The sequence below is a fragment of the Coturnix japonica genome, chromosome 9 (assembly GCF_054131305.1).
Source record: "Coturnix japonica strain WE chromosome 9, WE-NBRP24, whole genome shotgun sequence".
Lineage (NCBI taxonomy): Eukaryota > Metazoa > Chordata > Aves > Galliformes > Phasianidae > Coturnix > Coturnix japonica.
Genome location: NC_140671.1, coordinates 8,832,304 through 8,857,484, shown reverse-complemented (window position 1 = coordinate 8,857,484; position 25,181 = coordinate 8,832,304). Strand labels below are relative to the sequence as shown.

Genomic DNA, 25,181 nt, shown 5'->3' with positions numbered 1-25,181 from the left:
GTTCATTGCTCAGCCAAAGGCAATCAAATCACCCTGCTCAGATCGACGGCCTTCAAATAAGGAAGTAGCGTGGAAATAATAAGTGTGACAGCTTTGGGGCTGCTTTCCCCACCCCCCAAAAAGAGAACGTGAAAGAACCCGGCCGGGGTAGGGCGGAGGGGAGCGGAGCAGCCCGTGTTCTCCCTCCATCCTCGGCCGGGCTGTGCGCTGCTGGACACGAGTCACCGCGGTGCAAACAGCGCACACCGAGCTGACGGGCAGCACGGAGCGATGCGGGCAGCGCAGCCCGCAGCCTGGCGGCGGCTGCACGAAGCAACGGAGCTGTCAGACGTTAGGAAACAAAGTTTGAGAGCTGAGCAGAGCGATCCCCTCCGCCAACAGCGACCGCACGGACACAGCGGGACGGGACGGGACGCGGATCTCCACACACACCGGAGCCGGGCAGTGGTATAACAGCGGTATAGCAGCGCTATAACAGCAGTATAACAGCAGTATAGCAGCGGCACGGAGCCTGCCGGGCTCTCCCCGCCGAACTTCCCGCTGTAGCAGCCCCGACCCCCGCCCCGCCGCCTCTCACCTGGTACCGGACGGCGGCTGCGGGCCACGTCCTCGCGGAGCGGGCAGCAGGCGGCGGGCGGGGGGGGAGGGCCGGGCCGGCCCCGCCGCTTCCTGCCACGGCCCCGCCGCCGCCCGGGGCGCGGCTCCCTGCTGCCAGGCGAGGCCAATCGCTCGGCGCTCGGCTCGCCGCCCTGCCGCCGCGGGAGGGAATAAGGCGTGTATATGTGTGTGTGTGTGTGTGTATGGGGGTAATGGCATCGGCGATCGGCTGAGCGGCCCGGCCCGAGATGAGGGAGACGCGGCCATGGAGCGCTGGGAGAGCTCGGAGTTCCATTGGTTCGCCTGCGCAGCCCCGGCCGGAGGGATGAAGGGGGCGGCGGGAATCGGCGGGCGATTGATTCCCCTGGGGGGGTGCGAGGGATGGGGGGTCTGTGGGGGAAGGTGTGTGTGAGAGGAGGGGGATGTAAGGGGTGAGGTGTGAGAGGAGGGGGATGTAAGGGGTGAGGTGTGAGAGGAGGGGGGGCTCTGGGCCACTGTGTGTGTGTAAAGGAAAGGCAGACCTGTAAGGGGGTTGGGGGGTGGTTCAGGCTTATAGGGGCTTATAGGCCCAACCCTGCAGGGGGATCAGTTGTGTGTAGGTGTGTAGGTAGCTTCATGCTCGCCACAGGTTCAGGTGTACAAGAGGCCTTTCACGGCCCATCACTGAGTGGCTGTGGGACTTGCAGCAGCTGCTGTGTGTGGTAAAGCCTTGGTGAGGGTGGGCTGCATCAGGAAGGGGAGCTGTGGGGCTGAAAGATAACACAGCCTGAGGAGGAAAGGCCTTGGAGGGGGAGAAGCTTTAGTGGTGCAGCCATTTGGAACTAAAGCTGTGGAGACTTGAAAGCAACATGGCTCAGGCCTTACCTGTGTTCTGCTCTATGAGGGCTAATATCAAGGGTTTTCTGGTTGTCTGTTTCATATAAGAAGCATCTTGCTGTGCTCTCTATTTACAACTATCTTCCTCTTCCATTTCTTCCAAAGGGAAAGAAAAACAACACTGACTCGTGTGTCAGCTGCTTTGCAAATAGCTGCTGCTGACCAAGCAGGATGCAGAGACCTTCCTTCAGTAGGAGTGGATGTATGTCAGACAGCGAGTTGTGATGAGAAAAACAGTTTATGAAGACATGAGCCAAGAACAACAGCTCGACAAAGGAGTCTGAACTTTCCCTGATAGCTCTTTGGGGCGTAGATAGTTAAGTTTCTTTAAGCATTTGTAAGGGAAACATGGCATTCCTTCAAGCTGAACCTCCTCCCTTGGGTTCCCACTGGATGCCTGAGAGATGACAGTATTGGGTGTCTCCAGAAGGCTAATATTAAACATGAGGGATTGGTGTGGAGGGAGCAAGCAGAGAGTGAGATTCCAGTTTTGACCACAGAATGAGCTCAGAACGTTTTGCATCAGCAACTCTATCCGGTTTCTTACTCGTTCTCTGTACCCAGCTCCTCCTGTTCAAAGGATTCCTCTGTGCCCTCGCATTAGTGGATGCACCTGCCCTTTGTGTGCAAGCTTCTCCTAAAGGGTAAATTTGCTTCAGACAAACAGAAAGTGCTGAGGCAGTGTAATGTGAGTTGAATTAACCTTGGAAGGAAGGGCAGCCCCAGCTCGTTTACCCAATCGCTGTCCACAGCAGCATGAGCAAGGCTGACTGAGGAGCCGATGGGTGAACTGTGTGGACACATGGAAGAGATACAGGAAGGAAATGGAGAATAAATTGGGGCTTAAGCCAGCGTGCTGTTTCTAATTCTGCAGCTGTGTGAAGATGGGGAAGTGATCTTGGCAGTCCAAGCATGGCCCCAGCGGTGCAGCTCCTGGGATGGAGCAGCAGCCACCGCACCCTTTCCTGTTCACCCTGTGGCCACACGCTGCCCTGTCAGCTCTTCTGCATCAGGCAGAGCCCTGCGGAAGGATTGCTTGTCCAGATGCAGATGGCTCTGGCACCGATGTAGCTGGCAGCAAGGGGGGGTGAGCTGCTCTAACGCTTACACTGCTGGTGTGCCAAGTCGAGTGCCCCCCGGTGGGACATGGAGATCTGGGAGCTGCTGATGTTCAGCCTCGTCTCCTGTAAGAGGCAATATTTACTTACATAAAAGGGTTTGAGCCGTGCTTTGTGTGGGTGTCCTAGGTTAAAAATTGCCAGTCAGTGCAAACAGATCTTTGGGATGAACTACTGAAAAGCAAAGTGCACGTGCTGCGCTACTGCAGTTCTATGAGCAGGGTATGACCTGCTGCCCCCTGGGTTAACTAGTTTTAAACAGCGCTGCGGTCATCTTGAGTTTAGTCCTTAAGTGAAACCAACTTTGTTTTATTTCCTTCTCCTTGGTCAGCTGTTTGTGGTGTATCAGTGAGTCAACAAGCATCTGGGGAATGTCCAGGTGAGCAATCAGCACAGCTCTGCTAAAGGACTGATCAGTCTGTGCCTCCCAGGTGACGTGAAGCTGTGGGAAAGGGCCTGAAAGAGCAGCACGAGGCTTTTTCATGCTCATAATGGTCACGCATTTAACATGGTGAATCTCACTGCGGGATGCACATCTCGGTCCTGCAGATCTTGCAGTGTCCTGCTGGAAGGTAACCTGTCTGTGACTGCTGGGAGGAACCTGCAGCAGGTTTGGATGCTTATCTCAGTAAAGCTGCAATTGATTGGCATGGAGCCGTGTGATGAAAGCAATGAGGAACAAGGAAGGCTCTTGTGCATGGAGGGAAGCTGTGCAAGCACTGGATCAGCCCGCTCCCACTGGGGCAGGGACAGCAGCACTGCTGGGCACGTTGTTACAGTGTCGGTGATAGCAGCTGGTGGCAGAATGTGCCAAAGTGCCTCTCCATAGCTCACAGAATCACAGAATGACCCGGGTTGGAAGGGACCTCAAGGATCATGTAGTTCCAACCCCCTGCCTGGCAGGGCCACCAAACATACACCTTTACTACATCAGGTTGCCCAGGGCCCCGTCCAACCTGGCCTTGAACACCTCCAAGGACGGGGCATCCACAACCTCCCTGGGCAGCCTGTTCCAGGGCCTAACCACTCTCCTAGTGAAGAACTTTCCCCTAACATCCAACCTAAATCTTCCCTCTTTTAACTTAAACCCATTTCCCCGTGTCCTGCTATTATCAGCCCTTTCCAAGAGTTTACTCCCCTCCTGGCAGTAAGTTCCCTTCAGGTACTGAAAGGCTGCAATGAGGTCACCCCGCAACCTTCTCTTCTCCAGGCTGAACAAACCCAACTCCCTCAGCCTGTCCTCATAGGGGAGGTGCTCCAGCCCCTGATCATCTTCCTGTCCCTCCTCTGGACCCTTCACAAAATCTCCATGTCTTTTTTGTCCTGAGGGCTCCACACCTGGACACGGTACAACAGATGGGGCCTCACAAGAGCCGAGTAGAGAGGGACAATCACCTCCCTATCCCTGCTGACCACCCCTCTCCTGATGGAGCCCAGGATCCCATTTGCTTCCCGGGCTGCCAGAGCGCACTGCTGGCTCATGTTGAGTTTTTCATCCATCAGGACCCCCAGGTCTTTCTCTTCCGAGCTGCTCTCAAGGACAACTCCTCCCAGCCTGTACAGGTGCCTGGGGTTCTTCCGGCCCAAGTGCAAAACCTTGCACTTTGCCGTGTTAAAAACGGCAAAGAGCTCCGACTCTCCATTCCTGTGCTGCCGTGCACGGGGCTCGAACCCGCGTCTCACGGAGCAACGCCGTGCCCGGGCCTCGAACCCGTGACCCGCAGTCAAACCCAGCGCCCCCATCAGGCCCCCTGTTAGGTGGCCGCGCCGTTTGCCTGCAGCGTCCATCCGGCAGCGGCTCGGTGCGGCCGGAAGCGGAAGTGGCGCGCGGGTCCTGGCGCTGTTGCCAGAGCGCCCAGCGGAGCCGCGTCTCGTTTGATCCCGTCCCGCCGCCATGAGCGCGGCCGGGCTGGTGTCCGCTGCTCCGCCCGCACCCACCCCACCCGGGGCACCCGCCCCCGCCATGCCCCCCGGCCCCGAGTACTACGAGGAGGAGGAGCTGGAGAGCGCCGAGGAGGAGGATGGAGAGCGGAGCGCTCGGGCCCGAGACTCCGATGAGGGTGAGTAGCGCTGGGGGAGGCCTTGAGGGGACGTGTAGGCCGCTGCGCTCCTTGGGAGGGGGGTAGAAGCGAGGTGGGGTGGGCTCTGAGCTGTGGGAACGTGCTTTGGAATCAACAGCTCTTTCGTCATATCGCTGGAGCTTCATGTGGAAGGATTAAAAGAGAAAAGAACTAAAGAAGTGTTGGAGGGTGGAATTGGGCTGGGTTTCCCGATTGGTGAAGTCAGAATGAGGAGAGCACTGAGGAGGTGGGATTTTGGGTGTCTGCGGGTTGTAATTAGGGCAGGAGGGGAAGAAGTGCTGGAGAAGGCTGGTGTTTCTGTGGTGTGAAGGGGTAGGAGGAGGATGGAAGGGCAGATCTGTAAGAATTAGGGACCAAGAAGGTGTTAGAAGGCAGTGGGCTTTGTAGCGGGACCATGAAAACAAGGGAAAAGAGGGAGCTGAAGTAAAATCCCGAGTATCCTGGTGTATAGGATGCGTAAAATGACATGTAGGGGAGATCAGGAACAGCACAGGGACAGTATGTGGTGTCAGAGTGGACAGGAGTCAGCTCCACTCTGCTGTCATGTCATGTCTGTGCGCCTCTGAACAAGGAGCTGGAGCCACATCTGCAGGTCCCCATGAGAGGTGGCAGCGTATGTGATGCCAGCTGCATCAAATAAAGTAGGTATTTACAAATAAAGTAGGTATGGGAGGGCTTTTTGCTGTCCTACATGCCAAAGTGTTTCTCTTTTAGTCAAAAGTTAAGTTATATCTCTGTGTTGAATTTTATCTTAGTGTAAAAAGCCAGTTTAAGGTGTTTATTGATAGCCTTTTTCAGGTCTTTTGTCAAGACTGATGCCTTTGTCTGTATGTGGGAGGTGTAGCTGTAGTTCAGGCTGTGCAGCTGTACTTTGTCTGCCATAACTCCAGCCTGGAGAAGCTGAACCCTTAGAGAGGAAAGGGAATTCACCCTTGGCTACACAAGAAGAGAGCTGCAAAGGAGTTGCTGAAATCTAGCAGTGCAATACTGCTTTATTTTATAGCTTTTATTATCTGTGTGTAAGATTGGGTCTATCTGTATATTAGCACCTGTCTTTGCTTTGTGAGAACGATAAAGTATTTCAGTGTGTAGCTGAGAGGTCAGCTTCAGATTATAGCAAGAAATTTGTTATATTAAGTGCAACCTCTGTGGTAAACCATGACAGCATCTACCATAGTGCTCTCTATTTGCTGTGTTTCAGGTCAAGATACAAAGGCATTCTGAATCAGAGCTCCTTCAGTCATTGTTTCTTGGGTGAAGCTCTAAGCAGCAGCTTGGGAAATGTCCTTCAGTGTCCTAAGATTGTATTACCACCTCACTTTAGAGTTGTGAGACTTATGGGAAGAGATTAGTGGAGTATCTTGGGTCAGTGCTGCTTAAATGTGGTGGAAGCTATGTTGTAAATCTGCTGGTGGCCTTACATGGGATAATTAGTGGTGTCAAGGAAGAGATGTTTCAAGTTGGTTCTGAACTCATTTCTCCAGTTGCCAGTCTGGCTGCGTATTTGCCCAAGTGTGGGGTTTTTTAGTGCTTTCCTATGTTCTTTTAATCCTGCTTAGTTTTAACAAGTCATTCTTTACCTCATTTAGATACTGAGGATGCTAGCGAGACTGATCTGGCAAAACACGAGGAGGAAGACTTTGTAGAAATGAAAGAACAGTAAGTAGCCCATTCTAATGAAAAGTGATGTAATGTTTTTGCTGCCCTTTTAGGGGGTCTGGGGGCGATGTCTGGTTTTGTATAAAGCTCTGCAGTGCTTTGGACCGAGATTTGGGTTAAAAGAATTGTAGCTCAATGTAATAGCACACATAATCATATTTCTTCTCAGTTCACGAAGCAAAGCAATGTTCTGAACAAAGAAACACACAGCAGCTCAGTTTTGCTGCGGATGAATCCCTCTGCAGGCAGATCCTTTAAAGAAAAGAAAGAATCTGCTTGATACAAGCCAAGCAAAAAGCAAGATGTCTGTGAAAATTACTTAAGCAGCTGAATGCCAGTCTTGTCCAGAGAGAGTTAACTTTTTGGAGACTTGAGGTAGCTTATTTTTACCTTAAGATGTATTTGCAGCTTTTCATGTTCGTTTACTGGCAACAGTGTGGTTTTTCACACAGGTCAGGAAGAGTTGGTGTATGTTAAACCACAGATACGTGAGAAAGGAAATGCAAGTCTAAGACAGCACTAGGAATAGACTTTGGTTTTAGTTTTGGGTTTGCCTTTTTCTTATGGTGTGTGTGCTGGGGAAAGTTTTATATGTGTATGTAACATGTAGACACACATATATTTCATATATATATATATGCGTATATGCAGAATGTTAAGGGCTATGTGAGGAAATGCCTTCTGTTTTATCAGTAGGAAAGTGAGACAAATATTGAGACATGATAAAGTGGCAGGATGACACTATTGCACTGACACTATTGCAAGGTTTTTGGTGTTTGTAGGTCTAAGTATCACTGTAGTTTTCTGTGTTTAAGGTAAATGACGTAAGTCATGTTTTTGCTGAACTCTTAAGGAAATGATTGACTGGAATGCATCGTAAAACTGATGAGCTGGCAGTTTCTTTTAGACAGGAGGATGTCTCATTTGTAGGATGTATGGTGACAATAATGAAAAGATGGTAGTAAATACCTAAAAGGTTATTTACAGGAAAAACTCACCTACGTGGAAGCCTTTGGTCTGCTGGGAACTGCTGAGGCAATTTCCACCAAGGAGCGATCTCCAAGAGATGCTGCCTTAGTGGTGGTCAGCCCTTAAATGAGGTCTAGAGGAGGTAGAGTCAAGCTCCAACCCTTCCAGGAGTACAGCTAAATTACTCTCACCTGTGCTCCCACAGCTGACCCAACACTTGCCTCAGCTGATTAATCAGAGGTTCAGGCTGTGATTACCAATTTCACATAGTAAAAGGGTATTTATCCTGTTTGTTTCCTGAAGTTCTTCTGAAAAGTTTCTAATTCAGTGTAAGCACGCTGTAACCGAAGCAGGTGGTGATACAAATAATTTGCTTGTTTCTCAATGTAAAGGTCTCTGTCTTTGCAGGATGTATCAGGACAAACTGGCATCTCTTAAAAGACAGTTGCAGCAGCTGCAGGAAGGTAAGTTTTGAAGGAGTGTTTGTGTTTTATGGCCCTCTGAGGAAACTGAATATGAAGGAAAATATAATTGCCATTGAAACTGACTATTTGTTTTTAGGTACTCTTCAGGAATATCAGAAAAGAATGAAAAAGTTGGACCAGCAGTACAAAGAAAGGATACGAAATGCTGGTAAGCTGTGTTTCTTTCAAAGGTGCTGCGTATGCCTTTGCATTACAGTTATTGTTACACCTGAAGAAACATGAAGGTAACTCAGCACTGAAGTGCTGGAGCAAAGGGATTCTGTGCTCTGAGGGTGGGGTGTGGTTGTTATTGAGTTTATGAAACGTAATGAAATCTACCTTGAAAACACCCACCCCTCCATCAGTGTTGTTTGCAGTGTTTACTAAACAATGTTTAGCTATTGCAAAATGGCACAAATGAAAGTGTTTCATTTATATCTGCTGTTATGCCTACAGTCTTCCACATTGGCTTGTTCTTTTGTGCATCTTGTCTGACCCCTTAGGACTGCCTGCTTTCTCGGAAATCTCTTATGTGCTTGAGAACGATGAATATAGAGGATTTGCTCCTGCAAATGTGTCTGCTTACAGCCGTGACACTGAATGGGCTGCCCACATCTTTTGGCTGTGTCTCCAAAGCGAGGGCCCAAGTTCATTTTAAAGTGCCTTTCTGAGAGCCTTTATTGTGTTAACGCAGAGATACAGCTTGGAAATCAGATCTGTCTGCTTGCTTTCCTTCCTGTTCTCTTTCCAGTAGTTTTGAATCTTAGATACTGAAGCAACAACCTCTTATAGAAAAGTCAGATACATCCCATTATACTGTGAAATAAGTCAGAGCAGTTGTATGATGTCAAATACACAGCAGCCTTTCAGTAATGTGAGCTGTCTTCTGAAAGACTTTGTGATAGTAAAAGATTTGCTTGATGAGTTTATGTAAGTTGAGCTGCTTTGAGCTGCTTCTTGCAAGCAGAAATTCATCTTCTGAGATGAAATTACTGTACATTAGAGTGGCAGTCTAGTGATAATGGGATGTTGCTGTAAAATTAACTGTTAAGTTGTATCCCTGGCTGGCCAGGAGCAGTGTTGCAGCAGCACCTTTCTTCCAGAGGAGGGCAGATTGTGCTTAGTTATGAATTAGGATAAAAACCTGACTGCCTACTGATACAGGAATGGGCTTTTGCATTGATTCCTCCCATGTTGAGTGCAGTTTTTTGTTCTGCTTTCCTGTTGTGTTTTTTATTTATTTTTTTGAGAATCCAAGTATTAATGCAGCAGCTTAGATTTGTCTGCATGTGATTATGTCTGTAATGGAAATACACATAGAATCATAGAATGGCTTAGGTTAGAAGGGACCTTAAGGATTATCAAGCTCAAACCCCCCTGCCACAGGTGGGACCACCAACTTCCATGTTTAATATTAGACCAGGCAACCTTCCTTGCTGAGGATATAGAGGCCTTTTCAAACAAAAGGTTTAATTTCAATTTTGGCTATCTATCTTACCTTTTACAGCGCTTTAGAAAGTGATAACAGGCAAGAAAGCTGCTAATTTCTCAGGCATAAGCAGCCTGAAATCAGGCACTTGGTGTTAAATAGATGAATCAAACTGCTGCAATATTATTTCTGAAGGAATCATTGCTGGGATTCATAGTATTGGTCTACCCTGTCCATTTTGGCCAACCATGTGTTTCCAGCTATGTGTTTCAAGCTTCTATCTGGGAAATTTGTATCTAGAATTGATATATGACTGGAAGAAGGGTGGATTATATACTTGATATTGATGGAAGCAGTAGTTGAGCTGAAAAGTCTGGTTTACTCCTGTGTAAGGTTTGCAAATGTGATTGAATAGCTGTAGAAAACGTGAATTAAGTTACTAAGTTGGGTCTTTCTTGTCTTTCAGAACTGTTCCTCCAGCTGGAAGTGAGTACTCTTAATTTATCACAATACATATTAAGTAGGTGGGAGGGGTTAAACCTGCAGCTTCATCAACCAGCTCTTTTTCTCACTTTTTGTTTCCCCCTTTGGTATCATTACAGTTAAGTACAGAATACTGTTGTGTTGCCTACAGTAACTTCCAGGCTGTCATTAAAAAGAAAATTAAGTATACACGTTTTCTTGACTTGCTGTATGCTACTTGTGTGTTTGGTTGTTTAAAAAGCTTGTTTGAGCTTAGATGGGGTGGTACATGATAAATGTGAAGAGCTTTCTGTTAGAGACTTGATAGGGTATGCACCGTTAAAGTGTGTTTGAAAGGAATTAATTCTTTTGCTGATAACAGTTCTGCTTCCTTAGTCATCTCAGGTGGTTTTGTGTTGTATTATTTAGATGCTGATAATCTGCAGAAGTGGCCATAGCTTTGAACAGAAGAGCTAATGAAAGCAGAGCAGTTGAAAGAAGGTGTTGCCAAGTCATTGACTTGGGATATTGGTTCTTTAGCTAACTCTTTTATCTTTTGATTTGCATTAGACAGATCAGGTGGAAAAGAATTATGTCAAGGAAAAGAAGGCAGCAGCAAAGGAGTTTGAAGATAAGAAAATTGAGCTTAAGGAAAATTTGATTGCAGAGTTGGAAGAGAAAAAGAAGATGATTGAGAATGAAAAGTTAACCATGGAATTAACAGGAGGTAAAAAAGAGATCTGTCATTTTTTCTTCCCCACTTCACCCCTGCTTAGAAAAAAAGAGTTTAAAAAAGCCATGCTGGTTTATACAAACAGCTTGACCTTAAAACATCCCAAACATCAACTGATGTGGATCACAAATTGGTGGTCTTTTAGTTCATAGAATGTAGTTCATGATAAAATTCAGTGACCTGCATTATTAACATGTAAATCAAAGCAGTGTCGTCGAAGGAACAGAGTGCAGAAGCTTTTTTGTTCACTTTTTCTCCTCTCTAAAGAGCAGATACTGAGTTCCTGTGATTTCTAGACTTGATAAACTGGTGCTGGATGGTGGGTTGGGCTCGTTCCTGAAAGTTAATCTCATGTGTTTGGATTTGTAGCTTCTTTTTAAGACGGATTTTTGAGATACTGTTGTAGAACAATATTTCTTAAGTTAGATTGAACAAAGTTCATTAGTTGACTCACTGCATGTACCATGGTTTTCCCTGTGGTTAGAATCCCCTTGGAGACATTCAAGATCAAGCTGGGCTCTGAGCACCTGATTGAGCTGTAGATGTCCCTATTCATTGCAGGGGAGTTGGACTAGATGACCTTTAAAGGTCCCTTCCAACTCAAAAGGTTCTACCATTCTATGATAATTTCCCTGAATTGGGGTGGCAGTTGGAACCAATGCATTTTAATCATTTTTGTTACAGAATGCTGGAGAATGCCTACCGTATGTTGGTATTTTTTCACTAGGCTGATATATTTTCATGGTGTCCTACTCTATATACAGGCAAAAAGGGCTTCTTTAAGTTCCTGCAGCAGTAAAACTATTGAGAAGTGCCACAATATTGACCTGACCAGTGGTACCAGGTTTTAAATAGTGCAGATGGTTAAGAAGCTAAAGGAAGGTAAACAACAAGGGTTAAAATGTGCTACTTAAAGCTGGTAGCACAGATTGATTTCAGTTAGCTGCATTTGTGTCCAGACTCTGGAAAATGAGCATTAAATGGACGTGTTTCTCTTATGAAGCCCTTGGGTGCCTTGTCAGCAGAGGAGTGATAGGGCTGATAGGACTCCTTCACAGGTTGTGTTGCTCTGGTTCAGAACCAAAGGTCTGATCTGATTTCTTTACAAGAAGCAACTCCCACATGTTATGAACAGCTGATGTGTTGCTGAGGTCTGTCCATGAATTAGACCTTTACATCTTTCTTAGCATCTGCAAGCGTTATGTAAGCTAATAATGTAATTGGTGCTCAGAAATGAGAAATAGAACCTGTTCGTACAGGCTTAAGTGCTGCTGGTGATGTACAAACCCGTTAGGGCTTGTCTGGTCTGGAAAACATCTTGTGCTGGTTGTTTATTTGCTTTTAGATTGTTTTTATGGGTCTGTCTGATCTTACCAACTCTGTGCCTTTGCCTTAACTTTGTTATTGTTAGTCTGGGCTTCCTCGCTGCTAAGCCAGCATACAGTGCTAATCCTGCAATTAGATCTTCATTGGGGAATCAAGGTCTGAGTAGATCTTGCCTTTGTAAATCTGCACACCGCTGTTCTAAGGGTCTGAAGGAATCCAGTGTCTCCATCAGCAGGCAGCACAGCTGTTAATGTCAGGGTTGGGATTTGCAGAGTGAAAGGGAGACTGAGGAGGTGTAAAAAGAGCTATTCAGGGGTAATGCGTCTGATTTGGGGACCGAATTAATTCTCCATTGGGAAATATCTCCCCCCACTGTTGTGTGTCCTGAAGAGATGAGCTGTTTCATCAGGCACAGCTCTGGTAAAAGGTGTGTAAGTAACTGTGGAGAAGCATTTCATTCTATGTGTGTGTGCTAGGCCTCTCTTATCTCCCTCCTTCCAGACCAGCAGAAATGCAATTTGATTCCTTTAGAAGTAGCAGAATTCATCATGAATGCATACTGCAGGCTGAGAAAGAAGCACAATGGAACCTGTGTGCACTCAGTGATTTCTAAAACCTACAGAGGAGTTCAATGTGTGCAAGAATGCAGGTTGGCAACCTGATGAGTAGCAGGCTGGTTTGTGAGCATTGGGACTTCCTTGCAGTTTCAGTAGGTTGTAGCTGCTGCCTCCTGGAGCACCACCTTGTGTGGTTCTCACCTGTTAAGGCTCATGTAAGCTTGTGTTTCAGGTGAAATCTGTTGGTGCTTTAGCAGCTCTTTGAAAATGGCTTCAAGTTATCACAAATCTCAAGAATCACAAAGATGGGTGTCAGTCTCCATCTCGAATGTGCTAACTGTGCTGCTTAGTGTTCCAACCTGAAGATGTGAGAAAGAATGGTAAAAAAAATCTGTAGCTGATGCCTTATGTGCTGCTACCTATTCAAGTTTTATTAGCAGATAACTCCATCTAAGAGGTCTGTTTAGACACAGATATGTGGTGTTAGCATGAGAGAAATGTTTGAGCCATCATAGCACTGCTGTGCTGCAGTTACCTGTACCTGAGGGAGCTGCTCAGTGCCCCCAAGCAGCTGTGCCACTTGCAGACAATGAAAGCTGTAACCATGGCATCACAACACTGTTGTTCAGCAGTGGCCTAGTATAAAGGAGAGCTCATATTCACTGTCAGCAGTTCCAGCTTGGATGCTAGAAGCTGTCATGAGGAAGATCCTGTTTTCTGAGTGACAGAGATAACATTGTTTTCCTTGTGCCCTCTGTAGAAATTACTGATTCTTACTCTTCTCCCACTGGCCCCATCAGCTTTCCAACTTCATTTCTCTACAGATTCTATGGAAGTGAAGCCTATCATGACAAGGAAACTGAGGCGACGACCAAATGATCCAGTTCCCATCCCAGACAAGAGGAGGAAACCTGCCCCTGATATCCTTCTGCAGAAACATTGGAGGGCTTTTGTATTTGAAGTCAGCATGCTGCCTGCAAGGCGGAGTGCATCACTGCTGTTGCATGCAGGAAAAAGAAAGATATGAGGTGCTGGAATCAGGATTTAATGTAGGAAATACCCAAGTACAATTGGTTATGTATATGGTGTGATTAACAAATAGTGTACAGCTGATCTATGGAGATAATAAGTTAAACTCTGCAGTGTCATGTTATAATGTGGGTGACTTTTTTTGGCATGGAGACTGGTTTCAGTTCTTCTGGCAGTTTATTCACAAAGGGTAATTTTAGCAGGCCGTTATACATGAATGTTGAGGCAATTGATTCCATAGATAGGAAACGACTTTTTCCATGAACCACAGCTTTTCTCATTTCAAGATGTGACAAAACATTTGCCAGTAAGATCATATTTGTCATATCAAACTCTGTTTTCCATTTCTGATAAAGGCTTCGGATATCTAATGTGAAAAGATGCGTAGCGAAAGCAAGAAACCAGATTTGTGCTCTGAATTAGATTTTCCTTTTAAATCTTGTTTTTATATAACACAAAAAAAACAAAAAACACACACAGATGATCCTTCTGCTCCTACCTTGCTGTTTACTTCTGGAAATATGTGATGTTGGGTCCTTCATTCTGTGTATATTAAATCCACCTGGAAAGGAAAACAATGATATTTGCTCTGCAGCAGTTTATTATTGGATTCCCAACTTGTTTTGCTTGGGTCAGATTAACAAACTCACCTTGCAGCTCCTGAGTGACTCATGTTTTCTGTAGGCAGTATCAAACTATGAACTTCTGGGGTTCATGCAGGGTGGCCACGAGCATCTCCAGTTTTAATTAACCTCTTTTTACTTGGAGATTGTTCACTGTTCCTGTGTGTGTGTGTGTATTATGGTCCATATCTCACCTGAAATAAGCATGTTTCATTGCAAACGTGACTATAGCGAAGCTTTGCAAAATGACTGTTGGGCTCTATAATGCACTGATTTGTCTTCTGATGTTTTGGTTTCAGAGATAGTTTTCAGTTGAGTGGTGTGATGTTATTTCATCCTCATCCACGTGAAGGTGTGTGTTGTGCTGCCTGCTTTGTTTAGGTTGATTTTTCTCAAGGTTTTGTGGATTTTTCTTCTTGTTCCTGTCTCTATTCCTTCCTATTGAGTCGTGAAGTGCTGACTTCTTTTTTTGTCCTAGCTCTGGGTGGCATTCAGCTTCATTTTACAGGATTTCAAGGAAGTCTGTTGTGCTGCAGCTCACAGATTGTTCTGTACAGCAACGCAAGCTGAAAAGCACTGGAAATGCTCCTTGTTTGATGCCTCCACTAAATGTCAGCGTGCTAAAGGTTGTTCATGGATGGTTTTAAGTGAATAAGCTAAAGAGATATTGTAGTGCTTGCTGCTAAATATGAGGCTTTGTGGGGGCTGACTTGCATTAATTGTATGATAAAAAAGTATAATGCCCTTATTAAAATCTGATGCAATTTCACTAAGCGTAACCCAGAAGGTTTCTGTAAAGTGAAATATCATCGACCTTTAATTTTTAGCCTTGTCAAGAGCTTTAGAGAACCTTAATTCTGGATACCTCAGCTGAATTACTTGTTGACGGATGAGCAAATAATGGAGGACCTGAGAACCCTAAATAAGGTAGGGATTGTGGCTTGAGTTATATTTCTTTATTTTAAAGAAGAGCAGAGCTCTCTGTCCTATGTTCCTTTCTGAGATGTGGGGCTGTTTCATCCCAGTAGGCTTTCTGAAGTAACACAAGATAAGATTTAGCAAGAGGGTATCTCCTCCCTTCTATTTTGGTATGTTTAATTAACCTAATTAAAACGACTGCTGTCTAACAGCATTACCTTTTGTTGGAACCAAATGATAAGCTATCTTACCGTGTTCTTGTCTTCCCCTGCATGGCTGAACAGATGGTAGCACTGTTTTCTTTGAGATCCCAGTCTCTGTTCCAAGCCTTTGGGGGCTTTTCTTTTTTCTCCCCAATCTTGCAGTGCTTCAGTGAACGGGGTAGGGTACAGTGTGTTTATTTATTGTTCAGCTTCTTCTAGATGTGATTATCCTTGCTAACTGCTTTAAGGCTTATGCGATTTCTCATATTAGGGGCTGCTCATTAAGGCTTTTGATGATGTTAATGGAGCATGCCTTTTGTGGCAGCTGTAGAAGTCTTGCTAATGATCTACATTCTGTGTTTGATCCAGCTGCTCTCAGGGTATGCCATACTCAGAGAATGGAGCGTGTCGGATGGATTTGGTTTGGTGGACAGTCAGAATGCTCTGAAAAATATCGGTTTCTGGCCCTGAAGTATTATGAGATGATCTGCACCTCTAGCTGCTTATGGCACAGTGTTCTGGTTTTGTTATGCCACTTAACTGTACCCTTTAATAAAAAAAAAAAAATAAAATACAACCATTTAGAGTATGGGAAGAAAGACCACATCTAAAGTTATTACATCCTTGGCCATTGTCAGATCCCTCACACTTTCTCTGTTCTCTTTCCATGCAGCTTAAATCACCCAAGAGACCAGGTGAGTTCACAGTGACACTGGAACTTGTTCACAACCATGTTGTTTTGGACAGAGATTTATATGGTAGACTTCTTGACTGGGTAATTTGGTTGTGTGATTGTTTTGACTGAGTAATTGCTGTTCTTTGTGTGGTTACTGTGGCTAAGGGGTGCCCTGTGGAGTCTCATAATCTCTTAGGAAGTTTGGGGATGGGGAGGCAGCAGTATGTATCCTTCACGTGTGTGAAGCATTTGGGCAATGAGAGACCACTGACAACATGGGTCAATGTGGCTGCGTAGCAAGACTTTCTTTCTCTGTATTCATATGTGTCTGGACATGTCTTTGTAAAATAGGCAGAGTAATTAGGAGTAATTTCCAGCTTTGTGGGTTTAGCTCTCTAGGTGTATCTCTACGCTTCACTTCAAGATACAGGTACTATCATGCTGAAGTAATCCTGACCCTATTCTATTAGTACATTATGAATTAGAAGTAAAATGAATCCAAGGATGCAGTGTTTATCACCTGCCTGTACATACTTTGGTTGCTTGATCTATTCAGTAGATGTTACAATTTAAGTAAGCAAGGCCAAGGTTGAATTAGTCATCCCAACAGAAAGTATCTTTCTAAAGGATATCTGAGTTTGTAGCTTTCTGTGCTTATTTTTGCTTAATGCGGCCATGTTAAATGATTCTGCACGTAGATGTGCTGCTGCATGGTGGACATATGCTAATCTTTAAATGGTCTCTTCTCTCCACTCAGTCTCTCCTTCCTCCCCTGAACACCTCCCAGCTACACCAGCTGAGTCTCCAGCGCAGCGGTTTGAGGCCCGGATAGAAGATGGAAAACTCTACTATGATAAAAGATGGTAAGACATGGTAAATTTCTATTTTAATCATTCTGAGCCTTGTTTTGTGAAATGAAAATGACTGCAGAGAGAAATCACTTTATTAAGGAATCCGGGGGTGAAACGTTTTTGAGCAGTCATTAGCTCCGTCCTCCAAGAATTAATCATTATGGCTTTTGTAAATGAGCGATAATGGAGTGTTCAGACCTCATAGACTTTCTGGAGTAACTACAAGCATGGGGACTTACAAATGACTCCATAGAAAAAAGAAATTGTGCACTGTGACACTTGGGAAATAGTTTTGTCAAATCTAATCTCATGTAAGGGAGCTGCCATTGGCTGCAGTTTGGAGGAGCATTGAAGCTGGTCAGCTAAGATATGGGAGTTCAGTGATTGCAGGTACAGCTGTTGCCAACAGTGTTCACAGTCCACGTGCTCTGCTTTGTAGTAACAACTCTTTGTTCCACGAGGTGGCAGAAGAAATGTGCACCAGATAAGCACGATGACAAATTTCTGATAACAAATCCTAATAACCTTGAAAGATCGGATCCAACGCAGGAGAGGCAGCTTCAGAATTGCTGATTGGATATAGCTCTTTAAGTTTTATGGGTGTTTAGCTGTAGAAGCCTCGCAAAATGGAAAGAAAATAAGATTTCTGTACAAAAATTTATTAGTAGGTCTTAATCGGAGACATGCAAAATGAGATAATCAAGGAGGCAATCTCGTTCTTCTTAAGCAGAAAGCCATTTCCAAGCAGCATGCTCGTCTGTAGCCTACTCTGTTGGCTCAAAAAAATGAGACGAGGTTGTAATTTTCGTACTAAAAGTAAGTTTTGGATTTGTTGTCTAAGCAGCAGCATCGTGTGCTGTTGGTCATCTGTTTTTCCTTTTGCTTGTCTTCTGGTAGTGCTGTTTCGTTGAGGATTCAGTGTATGCAGCTCTGCTAAAAGCTGCTGCCTGGAGCTTAAACTTCCTTGAAGCACAAACCAGACACAAAGAGGCTGCTTGTCACTTCACAGATGCTCTCAGAACTTTAGTTTTGTGTAGAGCTACTGTCCTGTAGGTTACATTGAGAGGAATAAACAGTTCCTTAGGATCTTTAACTGTGCCCATTACTGTTGTGCTGCATATGAAGGAGGACAGATATTGGTGTACCTGCTCCAGAAGTAAATGTGAGAGCTCAGGAGTGGCTGCTTTTTCTGTGTCCGGAAGAAGCTGTGAAAGGACCATTAGCTTAAAGTAGTGAATGGTTAAGGATAGTAAAGGCCCCCCAAGGTCTTGCAGAGGCATTTATAAAATCACATTTCCAAAGCAGAGACTTTGTATAGGGAATTTCAGGTTGTGGAATCAGACTTTCAGGGTTTTTGTCCTTGCGTTGATTCCATGCTCTCCCCCACATCCTAAACCATGGTTCACCATCTTGTCATTTTGCTTTTAGCTTTGCCTTCACACAGCAGTGCAGTGATTTCTTTCCATCTTCTGCTGCAGTTGAAAATCCCAGCCTTTTAGCAAAGCAATTTGTAGCAGGAAGGGAAATTATTTCTGCTTGTCTCACTTGTCATACTGGGACATCTTACTTATTGCAAAAGCAAGATTTGTCAGATGCTTTTGCACTTAAATTCCGTTGCAGTTTTTTTTTTTCTCAGCTCTTTTCCTGTTGAATTCTATGCCTTTTGTTCCCCTGCAGGTACATAAGCTCAGCAAAGGGCTGAGGTTACTGAGGTTCACCAGATTGCTTCTGTTGACATGTATCCCTGCATGCCTGGAGCGTGTGGCAGCTCAGCTCTGTTTCATTGAGGACTTCTCAAACTAACTTACTCTCTTACCTTTTCTGTCTGTAGTTAACATAAATCTACTGGTGGGCAGCAGCTTCATGCGTGTCATTGACTTTGGAGTTCACTGATAATTGAAAGCTTTGAGAGAGAAATTATTTCAGTGTCTGTGCCTGCACTGATTGCACTCAGAGTGTTCGTTAGTATCTCCTGCACTCTGATTGCACCTAGATGGTCAATTCTTATTGCTTAAGCACTCACAGCATGCCATGCTAAGATGCTTCTGGCCTGGTATTCCTATCTTATCACAGCGAGGTCTGGTTTGGAATAGCTTACACAGTTTCCCTTATATCAATTAATGGTCATCTGGGCTCAATAAACTGCCGTTCTTGGCTTGTATCACTGCTGCTCTTGCATTGCCCTGGATCCTACTGATATCCATCTTGTTAAAATGAGAGAGAAAGAATAATGGTTGGGCACAAGTGTGGGAAGGTTGCAGGGTTGGATTTGTGATTACTTTGCCCAGCCCTTTGGTAATTAGTACTATAGGAGCACTGAAAGCCAACGCTATCATTTTTGTTACTGGCAAGAAATGTGAAAATTCTGAACACATGAGCCAGTAGAGAGAGATTGTGGAATAAGCTATTGGATGACTTCCATATTTACAGTATGGTTGTTGTAGAAATAACTGTAAAGCTTATGCAAATGATGTGTGTTTTGGCAGCCAATCAGACTGCGGGGATTTGCATGCTGAGTAGTTACTGAAAGAATCTCTGCTGATTCTGCAATGTGGATTTCCCTGTCAAATATGAAGCACATCTTGATTAGGGTGAAGGTGGAAGTTCTGTATAGCAAACTTTGCAGTACTTACCAGAAGCTGGTGAGGGTGAAGAAGGCAACGCCACAAAACCCAGCAATTCGGTTTGGCTTCTTACTTCCTTTCATACAAAGGCCCTTAGAAAAGTACACAGCATGACTAAAACATGATCTAAAAGTGAAAAATATGCCCAGACACTTCTACTTACTGCAGATACGCGTTGCTTTTTAGAGTCAGTTACTTATCACTTTGATGTAATTTCTGGTATTTTCACCAAATCAGGTGGTGTTAGAAGTTTAAGGTCTGTTGAAACAGCAGACTGCACAGCTGGGTTGAGTGCACTTCACGTCTGGTGTTGTGCCAGTGCTCTACTGATTATTTTATTTTTAGGTGGGGAGGGGGAAATGGGAATAATCCTGGAGGATCTAATTTGCTCTGTATGATTTTATCATGCATAATGTGGAGCTGGGGTCTGAAGTGTGGAAGGCTGCTTTGGCTAGCTATTGAAGCATGGGCTGATTGTGAATCTGTGTCTTATCTTGTGTCTTGATGCTCTGCCCCTGCCTCTTTCAGATATGAAATCTGTTTTAAGTAATCTGCTTTGAGAATTGAATTCAAACTGAGTGAGCTTCATGCATTCTGAAGCTGCATTTAAATGCCAGGCGTGCGTGGAGGATCAGATCACAACTGTGTTGCAAAGATGGGGAAAACGGTGTGGAAGGAAGAAAAATGACTTGATATTTATTCTACCCAAATACTTGCAGAATCCTGACTTTATCAATCTTGTTATTGTTTACTTCTGCAGTCTCTAGATGACTGAGGGTTTCATGTGTTATCTTTCTTTAATTTTTGCAGGTATCACAAGAGCCAGGCCATTTACCTGGAGTCTAAAGAGAACACTAAGATCAGCTGTGTCATCAGTTCTGTGGGCGCCAACGAGGTAGTGGGCTTCTCCTTGCTCACAACTGTGGGTTGCTTTAGGCAGGTAGACAGCTGTTTGCTGGGGACTAAGAGAATGGGCTGCTTTCAGAATAGCTCTGATTGTTTAGCGTTTAAAGAAGCTGAATATAGGATGACACTGAATTGACACATCTTCTTCAGGCTTCCTGTGTCTCTAAAGAATGATACTACGTTTTGCAAGTGGTATTTTGGCAGGCAGGAAGAGTGAGAAGAGCTGTCACATTGCATCCTTTTGATGCTGCATTGGAAAGTTCCATTTGCAGTACTAAAAGAACATACAGCCTATTAATGCAAAATAGAAGTAAATCCCATCGGGTTGCCAGGAGAGAATAAGGACAAACATTGTCACCAAATTTAGTTCCTCTGAGGGGAGAAAATCTTCCTGCTAACCTGAGTATGTATATTGTAAAGTGTGCTGGCATCATTCATCACCTCTGTGGGAGATAGAGGGGGTGAGTCATTTGTCAGAGGCAATTTCCTGTTGGCTAATGATAGAGACTTAGAGAAGCAGGTGAAGAGGGAGATGTGTGCTGAAGATTGATGTGAATCTCGTTGCAAAGTAATCTGACTGTTTGAGCGGTTGGGCAACGAGAGCGTTTTATTTCTCGAGTGCAAACTCGTAGCACTTTGAGGAAAGAAACAATAGACTTGAATGCAGTTCTCTTCAATCAGGCAATAAAGTAGCTTTAATTTGGTTCGGCAGTTAAGGGAAACTACTTCACTCTCAACAAAATGAGTTGCATGTGGGATTAGCTTTGTATCACAACTGTTCTTGCTGTAGCAGTTATGCTCAGTGGCTGAGATGAAGTAGTTGCATGCTAACAAACACGTTACAAATGCAGTACTGCTAATTTGATTAAAGTTATTACTATCAACTTAGAACAATAAAACTCTTAATCTTTCGGTAGCAGCTTACCTGAAACCTGAGGAAAATGCAGTCTGCTGCTTATTGCATGTATTTCACTTTAAAGTGACACTGTAGGTTTTGTTTTTTTCTCTGAAGGAGGCTGGGAGAAGGCATGGCAGTTAGTTTTCCTGCAATGGGCCATCACAACAGTACAAAAACAAAAGAGATCAAAGCAGAATACTGAAATGTGGCCTTAGGAGTGCTCTGTGCTCCTCAGTTTTCGTTGCTCATTCAAACGGAGCTGCCCAACTATGGTCTCACAGAGTCCTGCACCAAGTTAGGAGCAAGAAAGCAAACCTCATCTTGAGATCCCCAGTGGTAGACCGCAGTCATCATTTTGTAGCACTTGGAAGTCACGTCAGTTCATAATTCGATAGCTTTTCTAATGGAAGTCAGGTCAGTTCAAAGCAGCTGTACTAAAGGTGCTTCTGTGGGTTGTCTCCCCACCAGCGTGTCTGTAAACTTCAAAGTAAGAAGCCTTAACTAAGGAACATAATATGGCATAAAATGGCTTCTGCGTGGCTGGAGAAAAGAAGGTCTTGACTTCTGGAATTGCCTGTCGGCCTCTCCAGCACTCACAGCTGTGATGATCCTACTGAAAATAAGTAAGAACTCCACGTTGTTTCCTTGGAAACTGAGTCAAACTTCTGCATTGGTGGAAGTCGATTGGCCAGACTTTTAGTTCAGCTTCTGCATTCTGACAGCAAGAACCTCTTCAGTGGGTACAGGAAGGGGTTTCCCTCCTGGGATTTATTCGACAAGTTCAGTTTGATGCAAGTTGGAAAAAGGAGTAAACTTTTCCTTTACAAAATAGGAATCAAATAAGAGAAAAGCACGGCTGTTTCTATTCAGCTTGTCCTTTGGTTCTTTAGAATTCATAGATGTGTTCTGATTTCTGAATACATTTGGTGTCTAAAACATCAGTTTTAAGTTCAGAATGTCTCCATTCTTTTATTCTCCTTAATCACATGGCACGTTTTAGGGCTAATTCTACTGTTGTGGTCTCTGAAAATGGCTTTTGCTTATTCCTCCTAAATGAAGCTTAACGAAGCAGTTCACTTTGATGGGGCAGCGTACCATCCCATTGTATTCTGATGGAATGTGGAACTCTGCACCTGTTCACTGTTCCATGTAGGCGCTCAGTTTGCAGTTGGATGAATCATTTTGGTTAGAGAAGCCCACCAAACACTGGGTGTGTCACCACAGGGATGGTTTCAGAGAAGGTAGATTTTAATTCCTCCAGGGAAATAACCAAAGGCAAATATTCAATTTATTTTATACAGAGGACATCTGTAGTGAGGTCAGATTGTAATTAAAGTAATAGTTAAATCAATAGACCACGTTAGACCTGGAGCTCATGGTAGCTAGAAAAACAGTTAGGGAGAAATTACTTTCTGACACTGACTTTCCAGCCCCTTGCAGTGGGAAATGCTGGGCTCTGTCCTAAAGTATTCTGTGACTTGGAGCTGGAAAACTTGCATTTTCTGTGTATATATTTGGTCATTTTAAATGCATTTAAATAATAATAGGAAGAGGAAATTTGCTCAGATTTGATTTTTTTTTTTTTACACTACAGTAATTTGGGTCCAAACTTCTCTGTTATTTGTCCTAAAAATGATTTTCATTTATCAAAATTCACTGAAAAGGCTGCTTCTATGGAAAGTAATTTGTCCTTTGAAATGTGCTGTATATCTGCAAGCCACACGAATACTTCCACGCAGGTATTTTAAAAGGAGGCTTTTTTATCTTCAGATACAATTGTATAATAAATGGTGAGAAATGCTTCACTGAACAGAATCTGAGTGAGCTTTTCACTTGGTTAACAGTTACTTGTCTGAGCAAATCCCAGGATAGATTATTTTTATGATCTGTGGATCTAGAGGGCCTTATTTTTGATTAGGTAAGGCTTAATGGCAGGGTTCTGGCGAGAGCAGAAGGAAACTTTGCTTTCTTGATGAAGCTTGGGAAGGGTAATTATTCTTGATGACTGTTTTGAGCGGAGAGTTGAAGTGGTGGAGTCAGAAGTGTTAGCAGAAAACTGATGTGGGAAGGGAAAAGGAATTAACCAAAGCATCGTGCACCCTGAATAACAGAGGCGTTCAGATCTCTCAGTAAGAACATCTGGCATATTTGGCTGCGTGTTACTTACGGTGGGATTTTTCCCTTTTTTCCCCCCCGCCTATCTCTCTCTCCTGCAGATCTGGGTGAGGAAAACCAGTGACAGCACAAAAATGAGGATCTATCTGGGACAGCTGCAGCGAGGTGTTTTTGTGATTCGTCGGCGATCAGCAGCGTGACTGTATGCTCCTCCCTGCTCCTTCTTTTCTTGTTTTTTTTTATTAAAACCAATAGAGAAACCTCTACTGGGGAATGGCAGTCTGTTCGCTCTCATCTTAGAAGCAGAATGTCATAACCTCTTATGAGACAGTTTGTGACTGACCACGTTATCCCCAGTAGTCCTGAAGTCTTGGTGATACACAAACACTGCTCTGGACTGTTTCTGGACTTTGCATCAGGCTGCTGTATGCTTCTTTTTTTTTAATAATATCTATTTTGGATGACTATTTAAGAAGATTTGCATCATACTTTTCTTCATCGTTGTTTCGTGGTGCACAGATTGGACTTGTATGTTGAGGACAGCGTAATGTTTGTGTTTTGAATCAGACCAATGGAAGAAACTTGTCAAGACCCGAGGCTGGTTGTTCTTTTTGGCTTTGATATCTTTCAAGGCTGAGGATGTTGGGCAAAAGGAGATGAATCCTGCCAAGGTTCAGCTGCAGCTGAGGAGTGCATCTGTAATATCTGGTATACAGCATCAGCTTACTGGATGAACTGCTTAAGGGCTTGAGTGCTGAGGCTTTTTTGGGACAGTCTGATTAGTTTAGCAAGTGCTGAAAATCAAGTTGATTTTAATATAGCTAAGCAGTCACACATGGCTAATCCAGAGCTTCCATTTCTCTTCACATTAAAAAGCTTTTCAGTGAACAAGCAAAGAGTATGTCTTATACCTAGATTCCCTGGAGTAGGCAGATGAGGATAAACCAAAGTCTTGGTTAACTGGACTTTGCACATACAAAGACTACAAGTTTGGTACAGAGTGGAAAGCTGCCTTAGCGTGCTTTTAGCATTCACCTAAACCCATCTTTCCCCAAAGCATTGTACGTACGTTTCCCTTTGAAGGGTGTTTTAATTACTGGAGATGATGCTGGATTTTTATACTTACCCTCCAAAACCACGAGGGGTAAAAATGTTCAAGAGATGATATTGTTCGTATTAACACCCTTAAGGATCTGTTTAAGGATCTGACTGGCATTCCTTCTTCTCAGTCTTCCTGATGGCTGAAAGTACCCCAATACCGTGTGTGACTTCATTAGCAGGAACTACGCAGCCCATTGGCATCACTGTGAGATCTTCAGCTTCTGTGCAAATCAGAATCTGTGCTCCTTCTGATTACTGGTCAAAAAGTTGTAATTTCTGCCTTCCCCTCTCTCTTGCTTCGTGAGCTGTCTTTTGTTTTAGCTTTTCAGCTGCCTTCTTGTTCAGCATCAGTCTAGCCTGTTCCATACCTGGATAAATAGAGTGTTTTAAATGACCGTTTCAATTTCTTTTACTTGCTGCAGTTGGGTGGCAGTCACATCCCAGTAACTGATGTATGTACGTGGATCCGGAGTGGAGTGTTATGGCTGAGCTGATGCGTTGTGTTTTTGACTGAAGGACCTCACATATATTTGCTGTACTTAGAAATTCAGCTACATCTGGACTTCTGGTGGGGAAAGGAGGACGTTGCTGCTTCCCACCCTTAAAAATGTGCCATCTTTGCCGCTGAGATAGGCGTGGAACGCAGCAGGCTGTATTTAGTCAAGTTAGCAGCATCCTTAATATAACTTAACATTCTCTGTGTGCGTGACAGGTTTTATATAAGGTGATCATGTACCGAACAGGATTTGTCACTAAGCCTTAAAGTGATCATCATAGTTCTTATAATAAAAAGCATTAAGTAAATAGCAGGATTTTTTTCCTACTTTCATCGTGCTATGAATGCACATACATTGGGGGAAGTAGCTGAAAATGTGGTGGGGTTTTGGGAGGATACCTTGCTGACCTGCTAACAGCAGATGATCTCTGTTCTGCTGTAGTGTTGCCTTTAAAGGTATTGGTAGAAGC

At 44.3% G+C, this 25,181-nt stretch overlaps 3 protein-coding genes across 14 annotated transcripts in view; 2 read left to right on the top strand and 1 right to left on the bottom strand.

Annotated features, from left to right (window-relative positions):
- Positions 1-719, bottom strand: part of TAOK3 (TAO kinase 3) — a 63,797-nt gene extending 63,078 nt beyond the window's left edge. For all 4 annotated transcript variants that reach the window (XM_015878004.3, XM_015878003.3, XM_085556157.1 and 1 more), the window contains exon 1: positions 578-719. The gene's annotated coding sequence lies outside the window, so the exon portion shown is untranslated. The remainder of the gene's footprint in view (positions 1-577) is intronic.
- LOC107321268 (uncharacterized) lies at positions 271-2,701 on the top strand. Its single transcript, XM_085509844.1, has 3 exons — positions 271-447; positions 479-969; positions 1,579-2,701. The coding sequence occupies exons 1-3, from the start codon at positions 271-273 to the stop codon at positions 1,715-1,717; spliced, it is 807 nt and encodes a 268-aa protein (XP_085365970.1). The 3' UTR covers positions 1,718-2,701.
- Positions 2,702-4,410: 1,709 nt separating this feature from the next.
- Positions 4,411-25,019, top strand: SUDS3 (SIN3A corepressor complex component SDS3). 9 transcript variants are annotated; one of them, XR_014949187.1, is made up of 13 exons: positions 4,411-4,651; positions 6,262-6,331; positions 7,709-7,764; positions 7,862-7,933; positions 9,660-9,679; positions 10,226-10,382; positions 13,096-13,299; positions 14,223-14,275; positions 14,751-14,850; positions 15,718-15,739; positions 16,478-16,583; positions 20,006-20,090; positions 23,216-25,019. XR_014949187.1 is itself a non-coding variant. In XM_015878348.3 (12 exons), exons 1-12 carry the CDS (start codon positions 4,486-4,488, stop codon positions 23,312-23,314), a joined length of 1,011 nt encoding a protein of 336 aa, XP_015733834.1. In that variant the 5' UTR covers positions 4,411-4,485; the 3' UTR covers positions 23,315-25,019. The 9 variants fall into 9 exon arrangements, 5 of the variants coding, with proteins under 5 accessions (XP_015733834.1, XP_085412312.1, XP_085412311.1 ...); XR_014949184.1 differs by lacking the exon at positions 14,223-14,275 and having other exon boundaries at positions 13,096-13,191; positions 14,789-14,850; positions 15,718-15,819; XR_014949186.1 differs by lacking the exon at positions 14,223-14,275.
- The last annotated feature ends 162 nt before the right edge of the window (positions 25,020-25,181 follow it).

What these genes read in the sequence shown, in the direction of transcription:
- SUDS3 (XM_015878348.3), top strand. Translation starts at nt 4,486, where the DNA reads ATGAGCGCGGCCGGGCTGGTGTCCGCTGCTCCGCCCGCACCCACCCCA. An exon ending in AGAAAGGATACGAAATGCTG is followed by an intron (nt 7,934 to 9,659) that starts GTAAGCTGTGTT and finishes CTTGTCTTTCAG; the next exon opens with AACTGTTCCTCCAGCTGGAA. An exon ending in CTCTACTATGATAAAAGATG is followed by an intron (nt 16,584 to 20,005) that starts GTAAGACATGGT and finishes TAATTTTTGCAG; the next exon opens with GTATCACAAGAGCCAGGCCA.
- LOC107321268 (XM_085509844.1), top strand. Translation starts at nt 271, where the DNA reads ATGCGGGCAGCGCAGCCCGCAGCCTGGCGGCGGCTGCACGAAGCAACG. An exon ending in CACACCGGAGCCGGGCAGTG is followed by an intron (nt 448 to 478) that starts GTATAACAGCGG and finishes GCGCTATAACAG; the next exon opens with CAGTATAACAGCAGTATAGC. An exon ending in CGATTGATTCCCCTGGGGGG is followed by an intron (nt 970 to 1,578) that starts GTGCGAGGGATG and finishes TTTCTTCCAAAG; the next exon opens with GGAAAGAAAAACAACACTGA.